General features: G+C 38.4%; 1 protein-coding gene across 3 annotated transcripts in view; it reads right to left on the reverse strand.

The window, feature by feature from the left end:
• The window catches only part of SLC44A1 (solute carrier family 44 member 1), a 212,029-nt gene that overhangs the window by 107,071 nt on the left and 83,332 nt on the right, over nt 1–21,626 (reverse strand). For all 3 annotated transcript variants that reach the window (XM_043927216.1, XM_043927214.1, XM_043927213.1), the window contains exon 4: nt 5,307–5,443. In XM_043927216.1, the coding sequence (XP_043783151.1) occupies nt 5,307–5,443 (137 nt within the window). The remainder of the gene's footprint in view (nt 1–5,306; nt 5,444–21,626) is intronic.

A 21,626-nucleotide genomic window follows, 5' to 3' on the forward strand; every position in this document is an offset into this window, starting at 1 on the left:
GTTGATATTTCTCTCATCTATCTTGATTCCAGCTTGCAATTCATTCAGCCCAGCATTTCTCATGATGTTCTCAGCATATAAATGACAGGGTGACAGCAGAGAGCCCTGTTGTACTCCTTTCTCAATCTTGAAGGAATCAGTTGTTCCAAACAAGGTTCTAACTGTTGCTTCTTGACCCCCCATAAAGGTTTTCTCAGGAGACAGGTAAGATGGTCTCATATTCCATCTCTTTAGGAGCTTGCCAGTTTATTATGATCCATACAGTCAAAGGCTTTGGCACAGTCGATGAAACAGAGGTAAATGGTGTTTTTGGAATTCTCTTGCTTTCTCTATGATCCAGTGAATGTTGGCAATTTGATCTCTGGTTCCTCTTCCTTTTCTAAATCCAGATTGGACATCTGGAAGTTCTTGGTTTGCATAATGCTGAAGCCTAGCATGCAAGATTTTAAGCATGATCTTACATGGGAGATGAGTGCAAGTGTCTGATGTTTAGCACATTCTTTAGTACTACCCTCCTTGGGAACTGGAATGAGGATTGACCTTTTCCAGTCCTGTGGCCACTTCTGGGTCTTCCAGATTTGCTGACATATTGAATGCAACACCGTGATGGCATCATCCTTTAGGGTTCTGAATAGTTATACTGGAATTCTGTAGCATCTACTAGCCTTATTAACAGAAGTGCTTCCTAAGGCCCGTTAGACTTCGTACTACAGAATGTCTGGCTCTGGGTGGCTGACCACACCATAGTAGTCATCCCGTTCATCTGGATCTTTTTTACACAGTTCTTCTGTGTATTCTTTCCATCTCTTCTTGATTTTTTCAGAGTCTACTAGGTCTCTACCATTTATGTACTTTATTGTGCCCATTTTTGGGCAAAATGTTCACTTGATATCTCCAATTTTCCTGAAGAGATCTCTATAGTCTTTCCCCTTCTGTTGTTTTCTTCAAGTTTAATACACTGTTCATTGAAGAAGGCCTTCTTATCTTTCTGTGCTGTTCTTTGGAAATCTGCGTTTAGTTGGCTATGCCTTTCCCTTTCTCCCTTGCTTTTCGCTTCTCTTTTTTTTTTTTTTCCTCTTCTTTCTTTAGCTAATTGTAAAACCTCCTCAGATAATCACTTGGCCTTCTTGCTTTTCCTTTTCTTTGGGAGGGCTCTGTTCACTGCCTCCTGCACGATATTACAGACTTCTGTCCATAGTTCTTCAACCATACTGTTTACAAGTTCTAATCTCTTGAATCTGTTACCTTCACTGCATATTCATAGGGGATTTGATTTAAGTTGTACCTGACTGGCCTAGTGGTTTCCCTCGCTTTCTTTAGTTTAAGCCTGAATTTTGCTATGAGAAGCTGATAATCTGAGCCATAGTCAGCTCCAGGTCTTATTCAGCTTCTCCATCTTCGGCTACAAAAAAATGTAATCAATTTGACTTCATTGGCCATTTGGTGATGTCAATGTGTAAAGTCGTCTCTTGTGTTTTTGAAAAGGGGTATTTGCTATGACCAGTACATTCCCTTGGCAGAATTCAGTGAGCCTTTGCCCTACTTCATTTTGTTCTCCAAGGCCAAACTTGCCTGTAACTCCAGGTATCTCTTGACTTCCTACTTTTGCATTCCAATCCTCAATGATGAATACAACATCTTTTTTTTTTTTTTGGTGTTAGTTCTAGGAGGTCCTCGAGGTCTTCATAGAACTGATCAATTTCAGCCTCTTTGGCATTGGTGGTAGGGGCATAGACTTGGATTACTGTGATGTTGAATGGCTTGCCTTGGAAATGAACCAAGATCATTTTGTCATTTTTGAGGCTGCACCCAGATACTGCATTTCGGACTCTTTTTGTTGATTATAAGGGATACTACATTCCTTATATGGGCATGGAAAAATGTATAATGACGTGTATCCATTATTATAGTATCATACAAAGCATTTTCACTGTCCTAGAGATCCTCCTGGTTCCATTTTCTAATTTTTGAGGAACCTCATATTGTTTTACACAGCAGACGCACTATTTTACATTCCTACCAATGGTGCACAAGACTTCCAATTTCTCCACATCCTCACCAACATTTGCTACATTCTGGGTTTTTGTATTTATAGTAGCCACCCCAGTGGGTATGAGGTGGTATCTCATTGTGGTTTCGATTTGCATTTCCCTTATGATAGTGATGTTCATTTAGTCTCTTTTCATATCCTTGTTATTGGCCACTCACACACTTTTTTTGCATAAGTGTCTATGCAAGTCCTTTGCTTGTTTTTTAATTAGGTTGTGGTTTTTTCTTGTTGTTGAGTTGTAGGAGTTCTTTACACATTCTGGACATTAACCCCCTAACAGATACAAGATTTGCAAATGTTTTCTCCTATTCCACGGGTTCCCTTTCGTTCTGTTGATTGTGTGTTTGACTCATGGAAGTTTTAAATTTTGATGAGTTCAATTTATCTACATTTTCTTTTGTTGCGTGCGCTTCTGGTTCACATCCAAGAAATTATTGCCAAATCCAGTATCAGAAAGCTTTCTCTTATGTCTTCTTCTACGAGCTATGCAGTTTTCTCATACATTAGAGCTCTTTCATGGACTTTTAACAATTCTTTTACAGAGTCAGAAAGTTCCCATTTAAATCTATATATCTTTTAAAGATACACATCTCTGAAGTTAATGACTAAGAGATATATATTTGAGGTCAAGAACTGTGTATTTTCTAACAGAAATAGAGATGTAATAGCAAATGGACACAGCTAACAATAAAAATTATCTGCTCCTTCCAAATCAACCTGTACCTCCAGCTTTAGGTCACCAATCCAAAAAACAATATAGATTCTTTTAAGAAATTCAGAAATTTCAACTTAGGGATACTTTTAAAATTAAAGTGCTTAGGCCCCTACAAAAAAGGCTCCCTCTTGATTGCAATTTTATAGTTTTCTATTTATGTTTTTAAATTATTATCTTCTCCAACCTCCTCTGCTGTGCTTTTTGATGTTGACATTGTTACTTTTTTAAATGCCTAATCTGCTAACTTATTTTGCAAACAGCTGCCTCAAAAGCCTAAGGGTGCCTTTATCACTAGGCACCAATCTAAGAGGTTTGTTTTCTAAAATAATGTTTATTCATTAACACTCCTGAGCAAGAACTTTGTGCAAGATACTATTGGTAATACAAAGCCACAAAACTCACTGGAAGGGGCTTCTTAACAAGCCCTGTTAAGGCCATACTCAGTATCATATTCACTTATAAGGACAGGGGTCTAGAAACAAAGCATGAAAACTCGGCATCCTGGAGCATCTTCCCTCTGGATCACCACAGCAGGCAATACAGCCAACAAGGAACTAGCTCTCTTCTGGCCTTCCAGACGATATGTCAGGATCAAGGACCAAGACTTACACCCAGTAGGTCCAAGAGAACATGTTAGAAAATAGTTCAATACTAGATTATAGTTTTGAATGCCAGGGTAAGACCCATAGACTTCGATTTTATCTTGTTACCATTGATTTCTGAATAGGAGATTAATAAGGAGTATTAACACGGCAGCAGTATGTAAGTTCAGTAGAAGTTAGAGTTTGGAGACAGGAAAAGTATTACATTCCATTGGTAGAATAATAACAATGATGATGTAACAGCAGTAGCCAATCCTTTTTTTAAAACAAGTTATATTTGTCCAACACCGTTCTAATCATTTTTCATGTATTAACTCCTCATAACAATTCTATGAGGCACTTCAGGTACAGATACACCTGTTTCATAGATGGGGAAATTGAGGCATGGAGAGACTGAGTAACTTGCCCAGGGTCTCATAGATAATAAGTAGCAGGACCAACATCTGAACCCAGGCAATCTGGTTCCAGAGTCTATACAATTAACCATTCAATGATACTACCTCTCAGAGTACACTATATATGCCCACACTGTCTGATATTTTAGGAAAGCCCTTAAGGAATAACTCACTCGTCCCTGAAACCTGATGATAGAGCTGACAGTCCTGGTATTAGACTCAGCAAATCAATATATGTATAAGAGAATGAGATCTTAAAAAAGTAGTTGGTAACTGTTTATTCAGTGCCCACCAAGTACCCAGTACTCTTCATGCATCATCTCATTTAATCCTCAGTCCGACCTAAGAGAGGGCATTATTTGAAATCTACATTGTCTCAGATGAGTAAGTCTAGGCTCAGACAGGCTATACCTTCTGTCCTTCATTACAGAGCCAGTCAGTGACAGAAGCAGAATTAGAATCCAGATCCAAATCAGTCCCATGCTCTTCCTACTATCTGATGCTGACGGACAGGAATACCATTGGTCTGGAAGCCTCCATCCTGCTCCCTCAGAAGGCCAGCACCTCCATCTGAAACACTCTAAACTCTAGAACCAGGCTGATGTGTGTACAGTTATGTTCCCGGGCTATTTCTCCAACCAGTCAGAAGTGACACCAGTGGTGGGTGCCTGAGTCAGCTCTTGTTCAAGGCGAGAGCTAGTCTGTGAATGTGGGCAGGACAAAGGCAACTCTCCGGATTCACACACACAAAATACAAACATGAAACTTCATGGAAAAATACAAGCTTGAGGGACTATCACTATGCAGACTTCCTTGAAGAGAGGTTTTAAAAAAAACAACATTCTCTGAAGAGAACTGCTGTGAGTCATATGGAGCTGAGGAGGGCACATGGAGATTAGCAACCTAGGAGAAGAAAGCTAGAGTTCAGGAAATTGAATACTCTTGTTTTCTCAGGGAATTCCCAAATATTTAAGCTCAAGGTTTCTCATAACTTATTTCTTCGAAAAATGGTTAAGACATAATGTCTAATTAAAAAAGCAAAACACAAAATTATATATACAATTAACACACTGAAAAATGGTGGAAGTTTTTTGACTTCATTATATTTTTCTGAACTTTTCATATTTCCTATTATTACATATTACATCCAGAGATAAAAAATGAACTAATTGAAATACTTTGAACCTATACTTAGGGCGGGGGGGAACCAAATTTCCCATACAGTAGTCTAATATTTCCCAAATACTCATACAGGCTACATCAAAATCACCTGAAACATTTGTAAAAAATACAAATTTTCAGGACCCAAAGACCTACTCAGTCAGAATTTCCCTGGGCAGGGCCCAGTAATCTGGTGTTTCAACAAGCTCCCTAAGTGACTATAGTAATTTATAGCAAGGAAGTCCAAAAGTATCTTCACTTTTCTTTTTCTTTCTAAGGTTCTATGATGATTTATTTAATGCTAGGACAAATTCATATTGAAAGGCAAAAACATAATATTTAACAGTGACTGTGCTATAGACTTGGAAAGCCTAATGTCTCACCATTTATCTCTGCAAACTTCTGAACATCACTTATGGTTTTCAGTTCTTGTCTTGGACATGCTGCTACACACAGTGCTACAGACTTGATCTTCCGGTTTATCAAGTCCAGATTGCATGGATCCAAAAAGAATACATACCTAAAGCATGAAGAAAAATGTTGAGATATTATTTCACAAAACATAGTCTGGTTCACTGCATATTTGAATAAACCTAAGAGCAAAGAACATCTCATTACATTCTACTTCACAAATTTAATCATACATGAACAAACATTTCATAAATCTAATCACACAGTGATTTAAAAAAAAAAAAGTAACTGCTTATAAATACACTCTTAATAGTAGGGATGGAGGAACTACAGAACTCATTTTCAATGATCTATTTTTCTAATATTTAAAGTTTTGTAATGTGTATTTTGTAATCAGAAATGAACTATTTTAGGTTTTCTAAAAAAATAACTAGCTTTAGTTTTCTTTTTTTGACAAATTGTACCCCCCAAATTACTGCTATATAACATGAATTATACTTTATACATAAACTTTAATGAATACATAATCATATATAAAGCACATCATTATAAAAATGAACAAATATATACAAGGGTAGCCAAGATGACTAAGAAGACACTGAACTTATCTCCTCATGTGGGCACACCAAAATGACAAGTATTTACAGAGCAACTATTGATGAGAATGACCTGATGACTAGCAGAAAAGATTTTCCACAACTAAAGATATAAAGAAGGAATCACAATGAGATGAACAGAGGGGCGGAGAAATGGTACAGGCAAGATCCACACCCCTGGGTAGGCAACTCACAAATGGGAGAATAATCACAACTGCAGAAGTTCTGCTCAAGGAGAGAAGGATCCAAGCCCCATAATGGGCCCTCAGTCCAGGGACTCTGCACCAGGAAAACAAGCCTCCAGAATATCTAGCATTGAAGATGAGCAGGGTTTGTGCACAGGGGAGTCTTAAAGGACACACACAAAACCTCACAAAACCCCATATAAATGCTGCCTACAAAGGAGCACTTCAGATCTAAAGACAGATTTAAAGACAGATAAAGTGAGGGAATGGAAAAAGGGAATGCATGCAAATGGAAACAAAAAGAAACCTGGAAAAAAAAAAAAAAAGAAACCTGGAGTAGCAATACTTAGAACAGACAAAATGGACTTTAAAACAAAGACTGTAGCAAGAAACAAAGAAGCATATTACATAATGATCAGGGATTGATCCAAGAAGCAGATATAACAATTGCAAATATACATGTACCCAACATACATATTTTGGGGAAAAAATGTTAACAGTGGCAGAATATTTTCTTGGGCTTCAAAATCATTGTACACAGTAACTGCAGCCATGACATTAAAAGACACTTGCTCCTTGGAAGAAAAGCTATGACAAACCTAGACAGTGTATTAAAAAACAGAGACATTACTTTGCTGACAAAGGTCTGTGGAGTCAAAGTGATGATTTTTCCAGTAGTCATGTATGGCTGTGAGAGTTGGACCATAAAGAAGGTTGAACACTGAAGAATTTATGCTTTTGAACTGTGGTGCTGGAGAAGACTCTTGAGAGTCCCTTGGACAGCAAGGAGATCAAACCAGTCAATCCTAAAGGAAATCAACTCTGAATATTCACTGGAAGGACTGATGCTAAAACTGAAGCTCCAATACTTTGGCCACCTGATGTGAAGAGCCAACACATTGGAAAAGACCCTGATACTGGGAAAGACTGAAGGCAGGAGGAGAGGGGACAACAGAGGATGAGATGGTTGGATGGCATCACTGATTCAACGGACATGAGTCTGACCAAACTCAGGGAGATAGTGAAGGATAGGGAAGCCTGGCATGCTGCAGTCCATATGGGGTCACCAAGAAGCGGACATGATTGAGTGACTTTACAAGGTACCCAATACTTAAACACAAGAAGCAAATATTAGTAGACATTGAGAGAAATTGACAGTAACACAATAATAGTAGGGACTTTAACACTCTACTGATCAATGGACCAAAAGTCAATAAGGAAACACTGGCCTTAAATGACACATTCAATCAGAACTTAACTAATATATAGAGACCATTCTATCCAAAAGCAGCAGAATACACTTTCTTTTCGAGTGCACATAGAACGAAGTCTCAGATGGGCCACATGCTAGGCCATAAGGCAAATCTCGATAAATCTAGGAAGACTGAAATCATATCAAGCACCTTTTCTGGCCATAGTAGTATTGAAACCAGAAATCAACTACAAAAAAAACAAAACTGCAAAACTCACAAACATGTGGCGGGTAGACAATACGCTACTAAACAGGCAATGGAGACACGGCACAGGCCAGATCCACACCTCTCGGCAGGCAACCCACAAATGGGTTGAACTCAAAGAGGAAATGTAAATATACCTGGAGACAAATGAGAAATATACAGAAATACAACAATTCAAAATCTATGGCGTAAAAAAAAAAAAAAAAAATCTATGGCGTGCGGCAAGAGTAGCTCTAGGAGGAAAGTTTATAGTGATTCAAGTTTGCCTCAGGAAGTTTAAGAAATTTCAAATAAGAAGCCCGACCATACACCTACAGGAACTGGGAAAAGAAGAACAAACAAAACGCAAAGTTAATAAGAGGAAAGAAAGAATAAAGGTCAGAGCAAAAATAAAAGTGATAAAAAATGATAGAAATGGTCAATGAAAAAAAGTATGGGTTCTTTGAAAAGACAAACAAAACTGATAAGCTTTTAAGCCAGACTCATCAGGAAAAAAGAGAAGGCCCAAGTAAATAAAATCAGAAATGAGAGAAAGTTACAACCAACACCACAGAAATACCAAGGGTCACAACAGATTACTATGAACAATTATATGACAATAAAATGCAATCTAGAAAATGCATAAATTCCTAGAAACATACAATCTCACAAGACTGAATCAGGAAGAAACAGAAAATAAGAATACACTGATTACCAGTAAGGAAATTGAATAAGTAATCAAAAAACTCCCAACAAACCAAAGTCCAGGACCAGACAGCTTCACAGGTGAATTCTACCAAACACTTAAAGAAGAATTAACACCTACTCTTCTCAAGTTATAGCAAAAACTGAAAAGGAAAGAATGCTTCCAAAGTCATTCTATGAGGCCAGCATCACTCTGATAACAAAGCTAGACAAAGACATCACAAAAAAAGAAAATTACAAGCCAGTAACACTGATGGATGCAAAATTTCTCAACAGAAATATCAGCAAACTGAATTCAATACATTTAAAAGATGATTTTAAATTTAAAATGATCAAATGGCACTTATCCTGGGGATGCAAGGATGATTTAACATTGCTAAATCAACCAATGTAATATACCACATTAACAAATTGAAAAATAAAAATCACATGGTCATCTCAATAGATGTGGAAAAAAACTTTGGGCAAAATTCACCACCGAATTGTGATAAAAACTGTCAATAAAGTGGGCATAGAGGGAACATACCTCAAATATAATAAAGGCCATTTACAACAAATTTGCAGCTAACATCACACTCAACGGTGTAAAGCTGAAAGCAGTACCTCTAAAATCAGGAACAAGACAAGGGTGCCCACTCTTGTGACTTTATTCAACATAGTATTGGAAGTCCTACTACAGAAATCAGACAAGAAAAAGAAATAAAAGGAATCCAAACTAGAAAGGAAGATGTAAACCTATTGTTGCTAGCATATGACTTAAAACTATGTACAGTAAATCCTAAAGATGTCACCAAAAACTATTAGAACACATCAATGACTTCAGTAACATAACTAGATAACAAAATTAATATACAAAAATCTGCTGTGTTTCTATATACTAACAACAAGCTATCAGAATGAGAAATTAAGAAAACAAGCCGTTTACAATTGAATTAAAAAAAAAAAAAAGCCCTAGGAATAAATCTAACCCAAGAAAGTAAGAGAGCTACATTCAGAAAACTCTAAGACAGTGATGAAAGAAACTGAACATGATGTAAACAAATGGATACATACATCATACCCAGGTGATGCAGCTGGTTTAAAAAAAAAAAAATCCACCTGCTAGTGCAGGAGACACAAGAGATGCTGGTTCGATCCCTGGGTCAGGAAGATCCCCTGGAGGAGGAAATGGCAACCCACTCTGGTATTCTTGCCTGGAAAATTCTATGGACAGAGAAGCCTAGTGGGCTACAGTCCATGGGGTCACAAAGAGTCAGACACAACTGAGTGTGCACACACATGCACTCATGGACTGTAAGAACTACTACTGTTAAAATTACCATACTCCCCAACACAATCTATAGATTCAATGGTATTTTTCACAGAATTACAACAGATAATTCTAAAATCTGTATGGAAACAACAAAGCCACAAATAGCCAAAACAATCTGAGAAAGAAGAACAAAGCTGGAGGTATCATGCTCTCTCATTTCAAAGTGTACTACAAAGCTAAGGTAATCAAACTTATGTGGTGCAAAAACAGAACAATGCAACAGAATAGAGCCAGAAATAAACCCATGCACTCATGATCAATAAATCTATGACAAAGAAGACAAGAATACACAGTGAGGAAAAGACAGTCTTTTCCATAAATCATGTTAGGAAAACTGGACAGCCACAGGCAAAAAATCCAAACTGACCTACTTCCTCACACCATATAAAAAATAATCTCATAATTGATTAAAGACTTAAATGTAGTCTGAAACCATAAAATTACTAAAAGAAAAGATAGGCAATATGCTCTTAGACATTCATCTTAGCAATTTCTTGGATCTGTCTCCTCAAGCAAGGGAAACAGAAGCAAAAATAAACTAATGGTACTACATGAAACTTAGAAGCTTTTGCACAGCAAAGGACCTATCAATGAAATGAAAAGTCCAGTTATTGAATGGGAGAAGATATTTGCAAATGATATGTCCAAAAAGGGGCTAATATCCAAAATATACAACAAACTCATATAACTCAACATCAGAAAAACAAACAACTCAATTAAAAAATGGGCAGAGGAGCAGAACAGACACTTTCTTAAGAAATACAGGTGGGCAGTATGAACATAAAAAGATGCTCAACATCACTAATCATCAGTGAAACAAAAATCAAAACCATAATAAGATATCACCTCACACCTGTCAGAATGGATATTATTAGAAATACAGCAAGTAACAAGTTTTGGCCGGGATGTGAAGAAAAGGTAACCCTCATGTTCTATTACTGGGAATATAAATTGGTACAGCCACAATGGGAAACAGTACTGAGGTACTTCAGAAAAACTAAAAATAGAACTACTGTGTGTGTGCTCAGTAGTTTCTGACTCTTTTTGATCCCATGGACTGTAGCCCATTGGGCTGCTCTGTCCATGGAATTTTCCAGGCAAGAATATTGGAACAGATTGCCACTTCCTACTCTAAGCGATCTTCCCGATCCAGGGATCGAGTCTGTGTCTCGTGCATTGGCAGGTGGATTCTTTACCACTGTACCACCTGTACAATCCAGCAATTTCACACTTCTGGGTATTTTTTCCCAAAGAAAACTAAAACACTAATTCAAAAAGATATTGCTGTTCAGTTGCTAAGCTGTGTCCAATTCTTTATAATAGTACCATTCATGTAGTACCATTTGTTTATTTTACACACCCTATGGACTGTAGCAAGTCAGGCTTTCCTGTCCTTTACTATCTCCTGAAGTTTGCTCAAACTCATGTCCATTTGGTCAATGACGCTATCTAACCATCTTATCCTCTGCTGGCCCTCTTCTTTTTGCCTTCAATCTTTCCCAGCAACAGGCTCATTTCCAGTGAGTCCGCTCTTTGGATTAAGTGTCCAAAGAACTGGAGAACTGAAAAACATATATACCGCCATGTTTCATACAGCATTATTCACAATAACCAAGATACAGAAGCAACCTAAGTGTTCATCAAGAGATAAATGGATAAAGAAGATGTGCATGTATGTATAATGCAATATTACTCAGCCATAAAAAAAAATGAAATCTTGCCAGTTGTGACAACATGAAGAGACCTAGAGGGTATTACAGTAAGTGAAATAAGTCAGACAGAGAAAAACAAATATCATATGATTTCACTTACATGTAGAACATAAAAAATGAAACAACTGAACAAATATAACAAAACAGAAACAGACTTACAGAAACAGGGAACAAACAGGTGCTTCCCAGAAGGGCTTGGGGAGGCAAGGGATGAGTGAAATAGGTGAGGGAGATTAAAAGTTACACTCAACTTCCAGTTATTAAAAAAAAAAAAGAATCATAGGAATGAAATGTACAGCATGGAGAACAGAATATTGTAATATCTTGTATGGTGATAGATGGTAACTACTTATCATGGTGTACATCTTGTAATGTAGGAAATAACAAATCACTATGGTGTACACCTGGAACTAACATCGTGTAGTAGATGAATTATCCTTCAATTTAAAAGAGAAAAAGAAAAAGAGAGAGAGAGAATTGCCTGTAGGTCTAGTAGTTAGGACTCCACATTTTCACTGCCAAGGGCCTGTGTTCAATCCCTGGTCTGGGAACTAAGATCCCACAAGCCAAGCAGCAATGTCAAAAAATAAAAGGGGGTAGGGGGAATAACACCTTACTGTTTTAGCTGCATTTCTGGTGAGTCTAAACGTTATTTCATATTGTTCACTTGTGGTTTCAAAATTTTTTATACCTTTTGTTTGTTTTTAAAATGGAGGTGTTCTACTAACCACTAAATGATTAAAAAAAACTCTGTATATTAAGAGTATTAAATTTTTGTTAAGGCTGATACAAGTATTTCCAATGATTTGCCAGTTGTCATTTTGAAACAGTTTTCTATCTTTGTCATCAAATCTTTTTTATCTGTGTGATTAGCTTACTACTTTATGCTCCCTATTACTTACCATTACTTATGCTTCCAAAAAGTAGCTCCTCATTCCCATTGTATCAAATGTTTCACAGATACATTTTGGTGTATGGAAAAGAGGGAAAAGATGTTACTTTAATTTTCTAAGTAATTAATTAATTGCCCTAGGGCTGTTTTTAAAATATTATTTCCTGTTCATATTATATTGTCACTCTTCTACACTAGAGGATACAGGTTCATGTCCTCTGTTTTGTTTCTTTGATTCATCTGAATGTTAGTAAAAAAGTTTAAAAAAAGATATATAAACTTGAGCTAAAGAATATATAATTGTAAAAATGCATTATAAAATTTAATAAAATTGAATGCATACTAGAGGAAAATACACCCATAATTCAACTACAGTCATCTCTGGGTGTTAGAATAAAGTGATTTTAATTTTTTTCTTCTACTTTTTAGAATTCTCATTTTCTAGAACGAATGCACATTACTCTTGAGTTGAGATAACTATAATAAATGTTGTTTACTAAAAAGGTCCATTTCATATAAACAAAATAACTCCAAAATCCTAAATTATCCTTTGTGTTTCCTGTACATTTATATTTTAGGAAAGAGAAAATTAATTAGAAATTACACTAAAACATTTCTTTACCCAAAAAGAAAGTAACAGCCAAACCCTCTTAGCTGAGATAAGCAAAGAATATTATTGATCCAGGAAAAGACTACAAGTTGGGATATCTTCTCCCAAGATAAGTGTTAAAAAACCTCCAGCCTTGGGTTCTACTCTACTGGGTCCATGGAAAGTTTTATAAAATAATGTATCTTCCAACAACCTTTCCCACACTGTGAACCTCTGTTGTTTACAAAATATGATTCAAATCAGGAAATACAACCAAATACAAGAGTCAGAAAAACTGAAAAGCAAAAGTCAATATCTGTGTTCAAATGGATAATGTAAAGGGTTGAGTATAAGGTTAAGTCATGTAAAGGTTAAGTATAAGCTACAAATCACAAAACTAAAAAAAAAAAATTTTTTTTGTATCTCTGTTAGTGACTCAAATACCATTAATATTCTACATAGATTAAAGGAAAGAAGTCAGGAAGAAAGATGTGGCCTGGAAATGGATTCACTGTCTGATCTAGTGCACAGAAAAAACTCCCTGGCAATCTTTGCGTGTAGACAACTATTCCCTTATGAACTCTCCCTCCGTCTGTCTTGTATATCTTACCTTACAGGTGCCGACGCCTGAGACCTGGTACAGTGAACTGCTCAAAGCCAGCCCCTGGGCAGAGAACATGCCGGGCCTTGAGAAAGGCATTCTAGAACCACTGAATCACTTACTACCACCCACAACAACCACCACCACTAATAATAATACTATTAACATGGAAATAATAGCCAACATTTATTGAGTAATTACTATGTACCAGACACTACATTGCATCCTTTAAATACCTATCATTTATCATTTATCCTTACACAATCCTGTTGTGTGTTTCTATGTGTGTGCTTGGGGTGCTGGGTGGGATGGACAGTAGAACTGGGGTGGGGTAGAGAAGTTAATCGTATGGTTATAAGCGATGCACACCTTAAGAAATATCTGGAGAATCTCAAGACAGTAAAAAAAAAAAAAAAAAAAAAAAACACCTTGGGGGAAAGGAGAGAAAGTCAGAGGTTTCTAGGGTCTTACCGATAGCTGAGCCTACGCTGGGTCAATGACAGTGCCTTTTACAGCTTCTTCAGAACAGATGACTTGTCTGATCATCCTGCAAATTTCTGTCCCCCTCCAAGGCCAGAAGTGTGCTCACTTTATTCTCAATCTTTTTATATCTTAAAGCACACTCCCTTGATTCATACTCGGCAGCAGCTTTACACCACACCTGGATCAGATCAATCTGAGCTTACTTTCTGGTTTTCTTTCTTAACAGTTCTCTGACCTTTGGGAATATATTTATCCATATATTTATCCTTCTGAGCCTCAGTTTCCTTACCTATATACTGCATACCACATATTTTTTAGTTTGTCATAATGTTACTGACAGTGTACATAAAGCATTTAATATATAGTATATGCTTGTAATTCATATCATTAAGAACTGGCTTGCCTTTCACAAATTTTACATTTCATAGTAAGGCACTAAATTCAACACTTCTCTGATTCAGACATAAAAACAGGACTACCATACTAGTATTTAGCTTTCACTGGAAGAAAAATCTGTGTAGGTGTATTCATGACTGCTAGGGCATTAGCCTTGATAAGAACTAAGCAGGTCTCCAGAAGTGATCTAGCACAAGGGAAAAATATTAAGAGAGAAAGAAGAATTCTACAATGACTACAACACTGTAATATTAACATTGCACATTTTTTACCCTGTGTATATGTTTCAGAAGGATATGCTTCAATAGAACTTTATATAACTTCAATAGAAAGTTATATTTAATATAAACAAAATAATTTTAAATGGTATCCTCAGGAAATATATTCACATATATACACACATCATTAAACTCAAAAGCCACCAAGGTCCATAGTCTAAGAACATAATAAACATAATTCCCTACACATTCCCCATATTCAAATGCATATACACACAACATGTATAAACGCAATGTTTAAAATGATGTTTAGGCCTTAGATTTAGATTCTATCAATGTCTGGGTGCTGGGAACTCCACGTTAATGACTTTATTTGATCCTCATGCCAACTTGATGAGATAGAGACCTTAACCTTAGGGACTAACTAGATGGTCCAGGAGAGCTAGCAGGTAGATGACAGAGTTATGAAATCCAACACAGTTCTTCTGATTCTGAGTTCAACTCTACTTCCAATCTGCTCTACTCTTAAAATATTTCTCACAAATACAACTGATAATTGTAACTGTTCTATATTAACTCTCAACATTGTTGCCAGCATTCTGAAGTTCATCCAATCCATGGCAACATGTCTATAAGTAATTATATTTTAACTAATTGGTATTTAATTGAATATTCACAGAGGAGGAAAAGTGTATGTATTAAACACACAAATGTAGGGATTGATTAAAACTGCACTTCTGTGCCTTTCAATTTGAAAATGCCCTTAGCCTGGTAAATAAATCCTTACATTCGTTTCAGTTTTCACTTCAAACAAAATGAACTATATGTGGCAATTTTATCTTTCTGAAATGAAAAAAATAACCAACTCTCAAATAAGCATGGCACTGGCAGATTTTTATAACAAATTAGCAGATGAGTGTTTTTCAACCAAGAGGAGGCAGGAGATACCAGGTAAAAAGCTATAAAATATTCTAGAAAGATTTCTTTAAACTGCCTACTTCCATCTGCCACCAGGCAAATGGGTGGGATGAGGATGAGGCAGATGAATTTTGAGAAAGCATCTTTGGTAACTCTAATTATGTGCCTTGGCTCCTATGCCCCATCCTTTCAGGATGGAGAATCACTGTCAAAGATAAGTTATAAAATTACGTTAAAAGCAAATTTTCATTGCTATCCTTAGTGAATCTTTTACTACACCTAGTAATGCCTTAAAAACAGCTTGATATGCGCTTTCCATTCTTTAGAGGAGCTGGAATGACTAAAATAGCAAAAGTGGGGATGAGAGAAGAGAAGCACCAAGAGAAAAATACTGCACAAATGAAACAGCCCAGACACCTGCAGGCACTGGCCTATACAACACGCGCACAGCATGATCACATGACCCAGAGAAGAACACATTTGCAAAGAGAATTGTAAAGCGGCCAGAGCAAGCTTTGAACTTAAAAGTCAGGGGAAGGGAAAAAAATGTTCAAACTGAACTATAATGCAAACATTAGAGAGGACAGTGGGTTAAGACAGATAAATATATATTACGATTGAGGTCATTTCTGGGAATTATCAAAGGAGAGAAAAAGTCATTTAAAACGGAAATTCTTGAAATACAATAGCAAGGGATCCCTAAAGGGCAAGAAAGGAGAGATACCTAAATAAAATATCTATCTACACAGTGAACTTGAGGGAACAGATGCACCAAAGATGAAAATGGGGCTCGGAGGCCAAGGAAGGGGCATTAACACAGGAAAGTGCAAGAAAAGGGACAAAAGACACAGAAAGCGGTGACCTCCAAAGCCTTACTCAGAAAAAGAAGGTGAACAGCGAACAATCTGGTGCAGACAAAGATGCCACAGAAGATTCAAACCTAGTTTAAACCTCCATTTTGCTGTCACTTTCCTAATGAAACAGTAAGATTGACCATGCAGGGCTGTCCTCACACATCCTAATTCAACAATAAGTTAACTGAGACTTACAAGCTGGGCAACTAACTAAAGGCTACGTGGACATGAGCCCTGGGGAGACTGACTCCCAGGTTGTTGCTCTCTTCACAGCTGCTATTCCAATTCAAACTGGAAAGTGAGAAGAGATGCAATGGCAAGTGAGTTACAGAGCCATCAAATCAGTGAATCCTCTGGAATCCCAAAACAGGGGAAGCCCCACTTGGACGTGATGGTGCTGTTGGCTGAATGGTATGCAACACCCCCGTGACAAGGGTTCAGTAGGCTGATGTGGGACTTCTCTGGTGGTCCACTGGTTGAGAATCCATCTGCCAACGCAAGAGACACAGGTTCCATCCCTGGCCCACGGGGATCCCACATGCTGCCAAGCAACGAAGCCCGTGCATCACCACTACAGATGCCATGCTCTGCAACAGGAGAGGCCGCCGCAATGAGAAGCCCGTGTGTCGCAGCTAGAGAAAGCCCATGTGCAGCAATGAAGACCCAGCACAGACCAAAATAAGACGTTATATAAACTTTTAAAAAAGGTTGATGTGAAAACTGCATTTACTCAGCATACATTATAAGTGTTTACTATGTGCCCGCTCCTGGGCTAGGTCCTGGGGATAGGAAATTCACACACACACACACACACAAACTGTTCTTAAATGCAAGTAACTAGAGAAGAAAAGACAAAAATACACAGTCATCTCAGAACCGTGTGAGCTGCGGCAAAATGGGGATAGCAGAGGAAACAGCGTAATTCTGCAGAGGATGTGGGGCTAGAGGAAGCATCACAAAGCAGGAGGCAGTGGCTAAGCCACATTTTGAAAAGTAACTGGGAATTTTCCAGACAGATGGGGAAGGGAACACTCGAAGCAGAGTAAAAGCACAGAAGCATGAAAGAGCATATTTAAGGAACTGCAAATAATCTGAGAAGGTGGACTACAGGATAGGACATCAAAGGGCTATACACCAGGGACAGGCAGGCGATGGAAGATCAGCCATCCTCAGACTCGGGCACATCTTACAGTTCTACTCCATTAGACAACATCCTTTCAAATGGCCACAACACAGTGATGCCCTGGTATAACCAGCCTCTTGGGTTGAAGGCCAGAGAGGAGAAGGCTGGAGTACCAGCAGCGTGCTGCTCTAGAGATGAGCCTTTGCCATTAAATTGCCTCCTGCTGCCATGGCAACTCTCTGCGGCAGGGCTTTTTGGAGCAAAAGGTGGCAAGCAGATACTAGGTCTGTTGGCCGCCTCCTGCCGAATTTGGTTTCTCTCCTCTCTAATCAGGATGGAAGCACTGCAGCACTGACACTGGAAAGCCGGCTGAAAAAACCCCTCGGTTGCCTTCTGCTTCAGTGATTCCTGACACGTGTTTTCCCCAGAGGGGCATAAAAATGGAGTCTGATCATTCTTCCAATTATTACTTCATATCAATTTACAATTTATAGCCCCCTTCCACAGAGTGTGCTACCGTTAGTGAGTCACACCAAAAGGAAAACACGACAAGCCCAGCAGAGGCTTCTGCAACTGCTAAATAGAGACTGCAGAGAGCCCCAGAACTGTGCTCCCCTCACAGTGGACGTCTGCCCAGAGGAGGCCTTTTACTTCCTGTAAGGCGGTGCCAGCAAGGCAGGTACAGTCATCCAGCCGGGGTGGAGCCAATTACCCCCACGAAGAGCTGTGACATAAAGGACAGAGCTATGAGGCCAGCACACTAAGGTCAGTGAAACCCAACACAACCGAGTGTAACACATAATTAACTACAGCTTTCCTGGCCCTCAAAGTTCTGGGACAAAGCTAAGAGCAGAGAGAAAAACAAACTGTGAGCAGATATTTATCTTCCAATTTATAACTCCCAGTAGTGGCTGCAGAACTGTACAATGTTTATAAAGTCCCCAAGACTGCACAGACACAAACTGAAGAACAAAAAAGGGCTGGGGTGAACTTTGGATAATCCAGCCCATGCAGCTGATGACTGTGGGGTCCCACGTACCCACTGCCTCCCCAATGCTAAAGAGGCAATGGTGAAACCATCCTGAGAAAGAGGCAGTGCATGTGAAGGAAATGTCTAAGCGTGTACCTCCCCAACCTCCAAAGAAGCGACTGAGCTGTTACCCACACGGCAGCCTTCTACACCAGCACCACAGCAGCTCTTGACTCACAGGGCACTGCTAAGAGAAATGTTCATAATCCTTCCTGGGATATTCATAGCCCTGAGAGCTGGACAAAACTGAAAACTAAAGAGGAGGCCCAGGGATTGGATGAAAGCAGCGGGTGATACTCAGAATATTTACGTCCCTGACCTCACTCCGCCCTGGTCTCTGGTCTGTTCCTCAAAACACTCTGGCATACTCTCACACGCGGCCTTTGCACGTCTGTTTGCCTGAAAGGTTCTTTCCCCAGATAGCAGCCCATCAACAGCTAGCTACTCCACTTGCTTCAAGCCTTCACTTAAGTCACCTTCTCAGTGAAGCCGTCCCTGGACACCCTATCTAAAATACCACCTCTCTACTCTGATGTGCCTTACCCATCTTTCTTGCTTTATCTGTTTCTCTTCAGGACTTACACTCAATAACACAATATCAATTTTACTTATTTATCTGTTTATTATCTGTCTCCACTGTTAGAGCATCATCTCCCAGAAGGCAGAGATATTTAACTGTATAATTCATCACTATATGCTCCGTACCTAAAATAGTGCCTGGAACAAGAAAAGAGCTTCATTCTTATTTGCAAACTAATAAAAGGCTGGTATGCATGTAAGATTTTACCAAGTGCTGCAAGAGTAGAGAGAAGGTAAGGAAGAAGATATTTTAGGTAAAAGGAAGTAACTCTCATTCATTCAACAGAAATTTATTGAACATTCTGCCAGGTGCAGGGCTAAATAAGCACTGGCAATACAGTGAAAAATAAGACCAACACAAACAAGTGTCTCCCTGCCCAGTATTTATAGCCCAGAGAGGAGGGAGGCAATGACAAAACTGTGTGTAAATGCTTTAAAAGAAAAAAAATAAAGAGAGAGGATGGCAAAGGATGCATCAAAGGGGCCCTATGAATGGAGAGTCAGGATAGGAGTCCAGAAGAAGGAAAATCTACAGCCAGGACCTAAAGAATGAGTAAGAGTTAGCAAGGTGTGGAAGAGCAGGGGTGGGAGCAGGGAGGGAACAGAGCGTGCAAAGGCTTAAGAAGTGAGAGACAGCACAGCATTACTGAGAAAAGAGGCAAGGCTGGGGTGGTTGAGATGCACAGTGACACAAGAGACAGGTAAGTTGGAACTAGATCACATAGAGCCTTGCAAGTGGTATTAAAGATGTTAGAAAGTTTGGAGTTCGTTCTAAAGACACTGGGAAGCCACTGAGAGTTTACCAGCTGTCACTGAGAGACTGAATTAAAAGTAAGAGAGAAAGCAAGGAGACTGGTCAGGGGGCTACTGAATCTCTACCAAGAAAGGAGAACTTGGACTGGCGTGGGAAAGGGAATGAAAAGGAGATTTAAAGAGCATGTACGCGTAATCAAGAAAACTTGCTGACTGGAGAGAGAGAGGGAAAGGAAGAAATGAAGAAGGATATTTAGCATCTGATTTAGGCCAGAGTGGCTAAAGCATTCTTGGCTTGGGCTCTTGTTCTATTCAATAAGACAGATTCAGTATGGAGGGATAAAGACCATGTTCCAACTTTAGACGATTTGAGTTGGGGTGTCTGTGGAGTATCCAACTGGACCTAGACAGATGGCTGCAGTGTTCTAGCAGAGAAATCTGGACAAGAAACAGATTTTGGAATTATCAGCATATAAATGATAACTTCACTGCAGGAGAGCATAAGATCACCCAAGTGAGTGTATGGGGTTGAGATTCTTATCCTGGGTGAAATGTGTGACCCTCCGGAAATTGTAAGCAAAATTTGGTATGCAAATTCACATGCAGTTTTCTGAAGAGAAACGTCATAGTTCATAGCTTTGAGCAGATTATCAAAAGCCCCCAAAGAGATTAAAACTAAGAGTAAAGTAAGATGAGCAAAGAGCCAAAAGAGACGGCAACATTGTAAAACAAGGGCGTGGAACTGGAAACACAAGGGGGAAAAATGATCCTCCCTTTTAGCTACAGTGTCTGTCTCCTCCTTATACTTGTCCTAGAAAGGGAGAAATAATTGCCAAGAGTCAGACATCATACTGTGTTCCTTATACTAATCTGAGACAGAAAGCAAATTAAAACAGTCTCTAAAAAGTATTTCATAAGAGCTACAAGGAAAAGTTTTCTATTTATCTACTTAACTAGAAGAATACCCCTAAACCCAAGCTTGTGGTCAGTACCACAGGAAGGGATGGTTCTCACAATCAATTTGTTCCAGTACACATAATGAGGAAATCCTATCTGCTAAGAGCCAAAAGCCAGACATTTATTTTTCTTTTTAGTTTTAAGCTTTATTGAGCTTAAACTGTAAACTGTACAGTACCATTCAATGTTTTTAAGTGTAATTTACTAAGTTGTTCATCCATCATCACAATCTAATTTTAGAAAATTGTCACTCCCAGGAGAAACCTCATGCCCATTGAGCAGCCACTTTCAAACCCCCTATACTCCCTAACCCCCAGCCTTAGGACACCACTAATCTACCTTCATTTCATAGATTTGCCTATTCTGAACATTTCATATGAATGCAATCATATAAAATGTGGTCTTCTGTGTTGGCTTCTTTGACTTAGCATAATATTTTTGAGGTTTGTCCATGTTGTAGCATATATATGTACTTTGTGCCTTTTGATGGCTAAATAATATTCCATTGTGTGGATATACTACATTTTATGTATCCATTCATTAGTTGGTGCACATTTGTGATGTTTTCCCCTTTTGGCTATTATGAATAATGGTATGATGAACATCTGAACATCTTTGTGTGGACATATGTTTCTTTTAGGTAGATACCAAGGAGTGGAATTGCTAGGTCATATGGTAATTCTGTGCTTAATATTTTGAGAAAGTGCCAGACGGTCTCCCAGAGCGGTAGCACTTTTTTTTGTTCCCACCAACAATGTATGTAAGAGGGATCCAATTTCTCCACATTCTTGCTAACATTTGTCAACTATGTGCCTTTTTTATGATAACTATTCTAGTGGATGTGAAGTGGTAACTCATTGTGGGTTTGATTTACATTTCCTTGAGGACAAATGATGTTAAGCGTCTTTTCATTTGCTTATTGGTCATTGATCTCTCTTCTTTGGAGACATATC

This window comes from Cervus elaphus, chromosome 16 (assembly GCF_910594005.1).
Source record: "Cervus elaphus chromosome 16, mCerEla1.1, whole genome shotgun sequence".
In the NCBI taxonomy this organism is placed as follows: domain Eukaryota; kingdom Metazoa; phylum Chordata; class Mammalia; order Artiodactyla; family Cervidae; genus Cervus; species Cervus elaphus.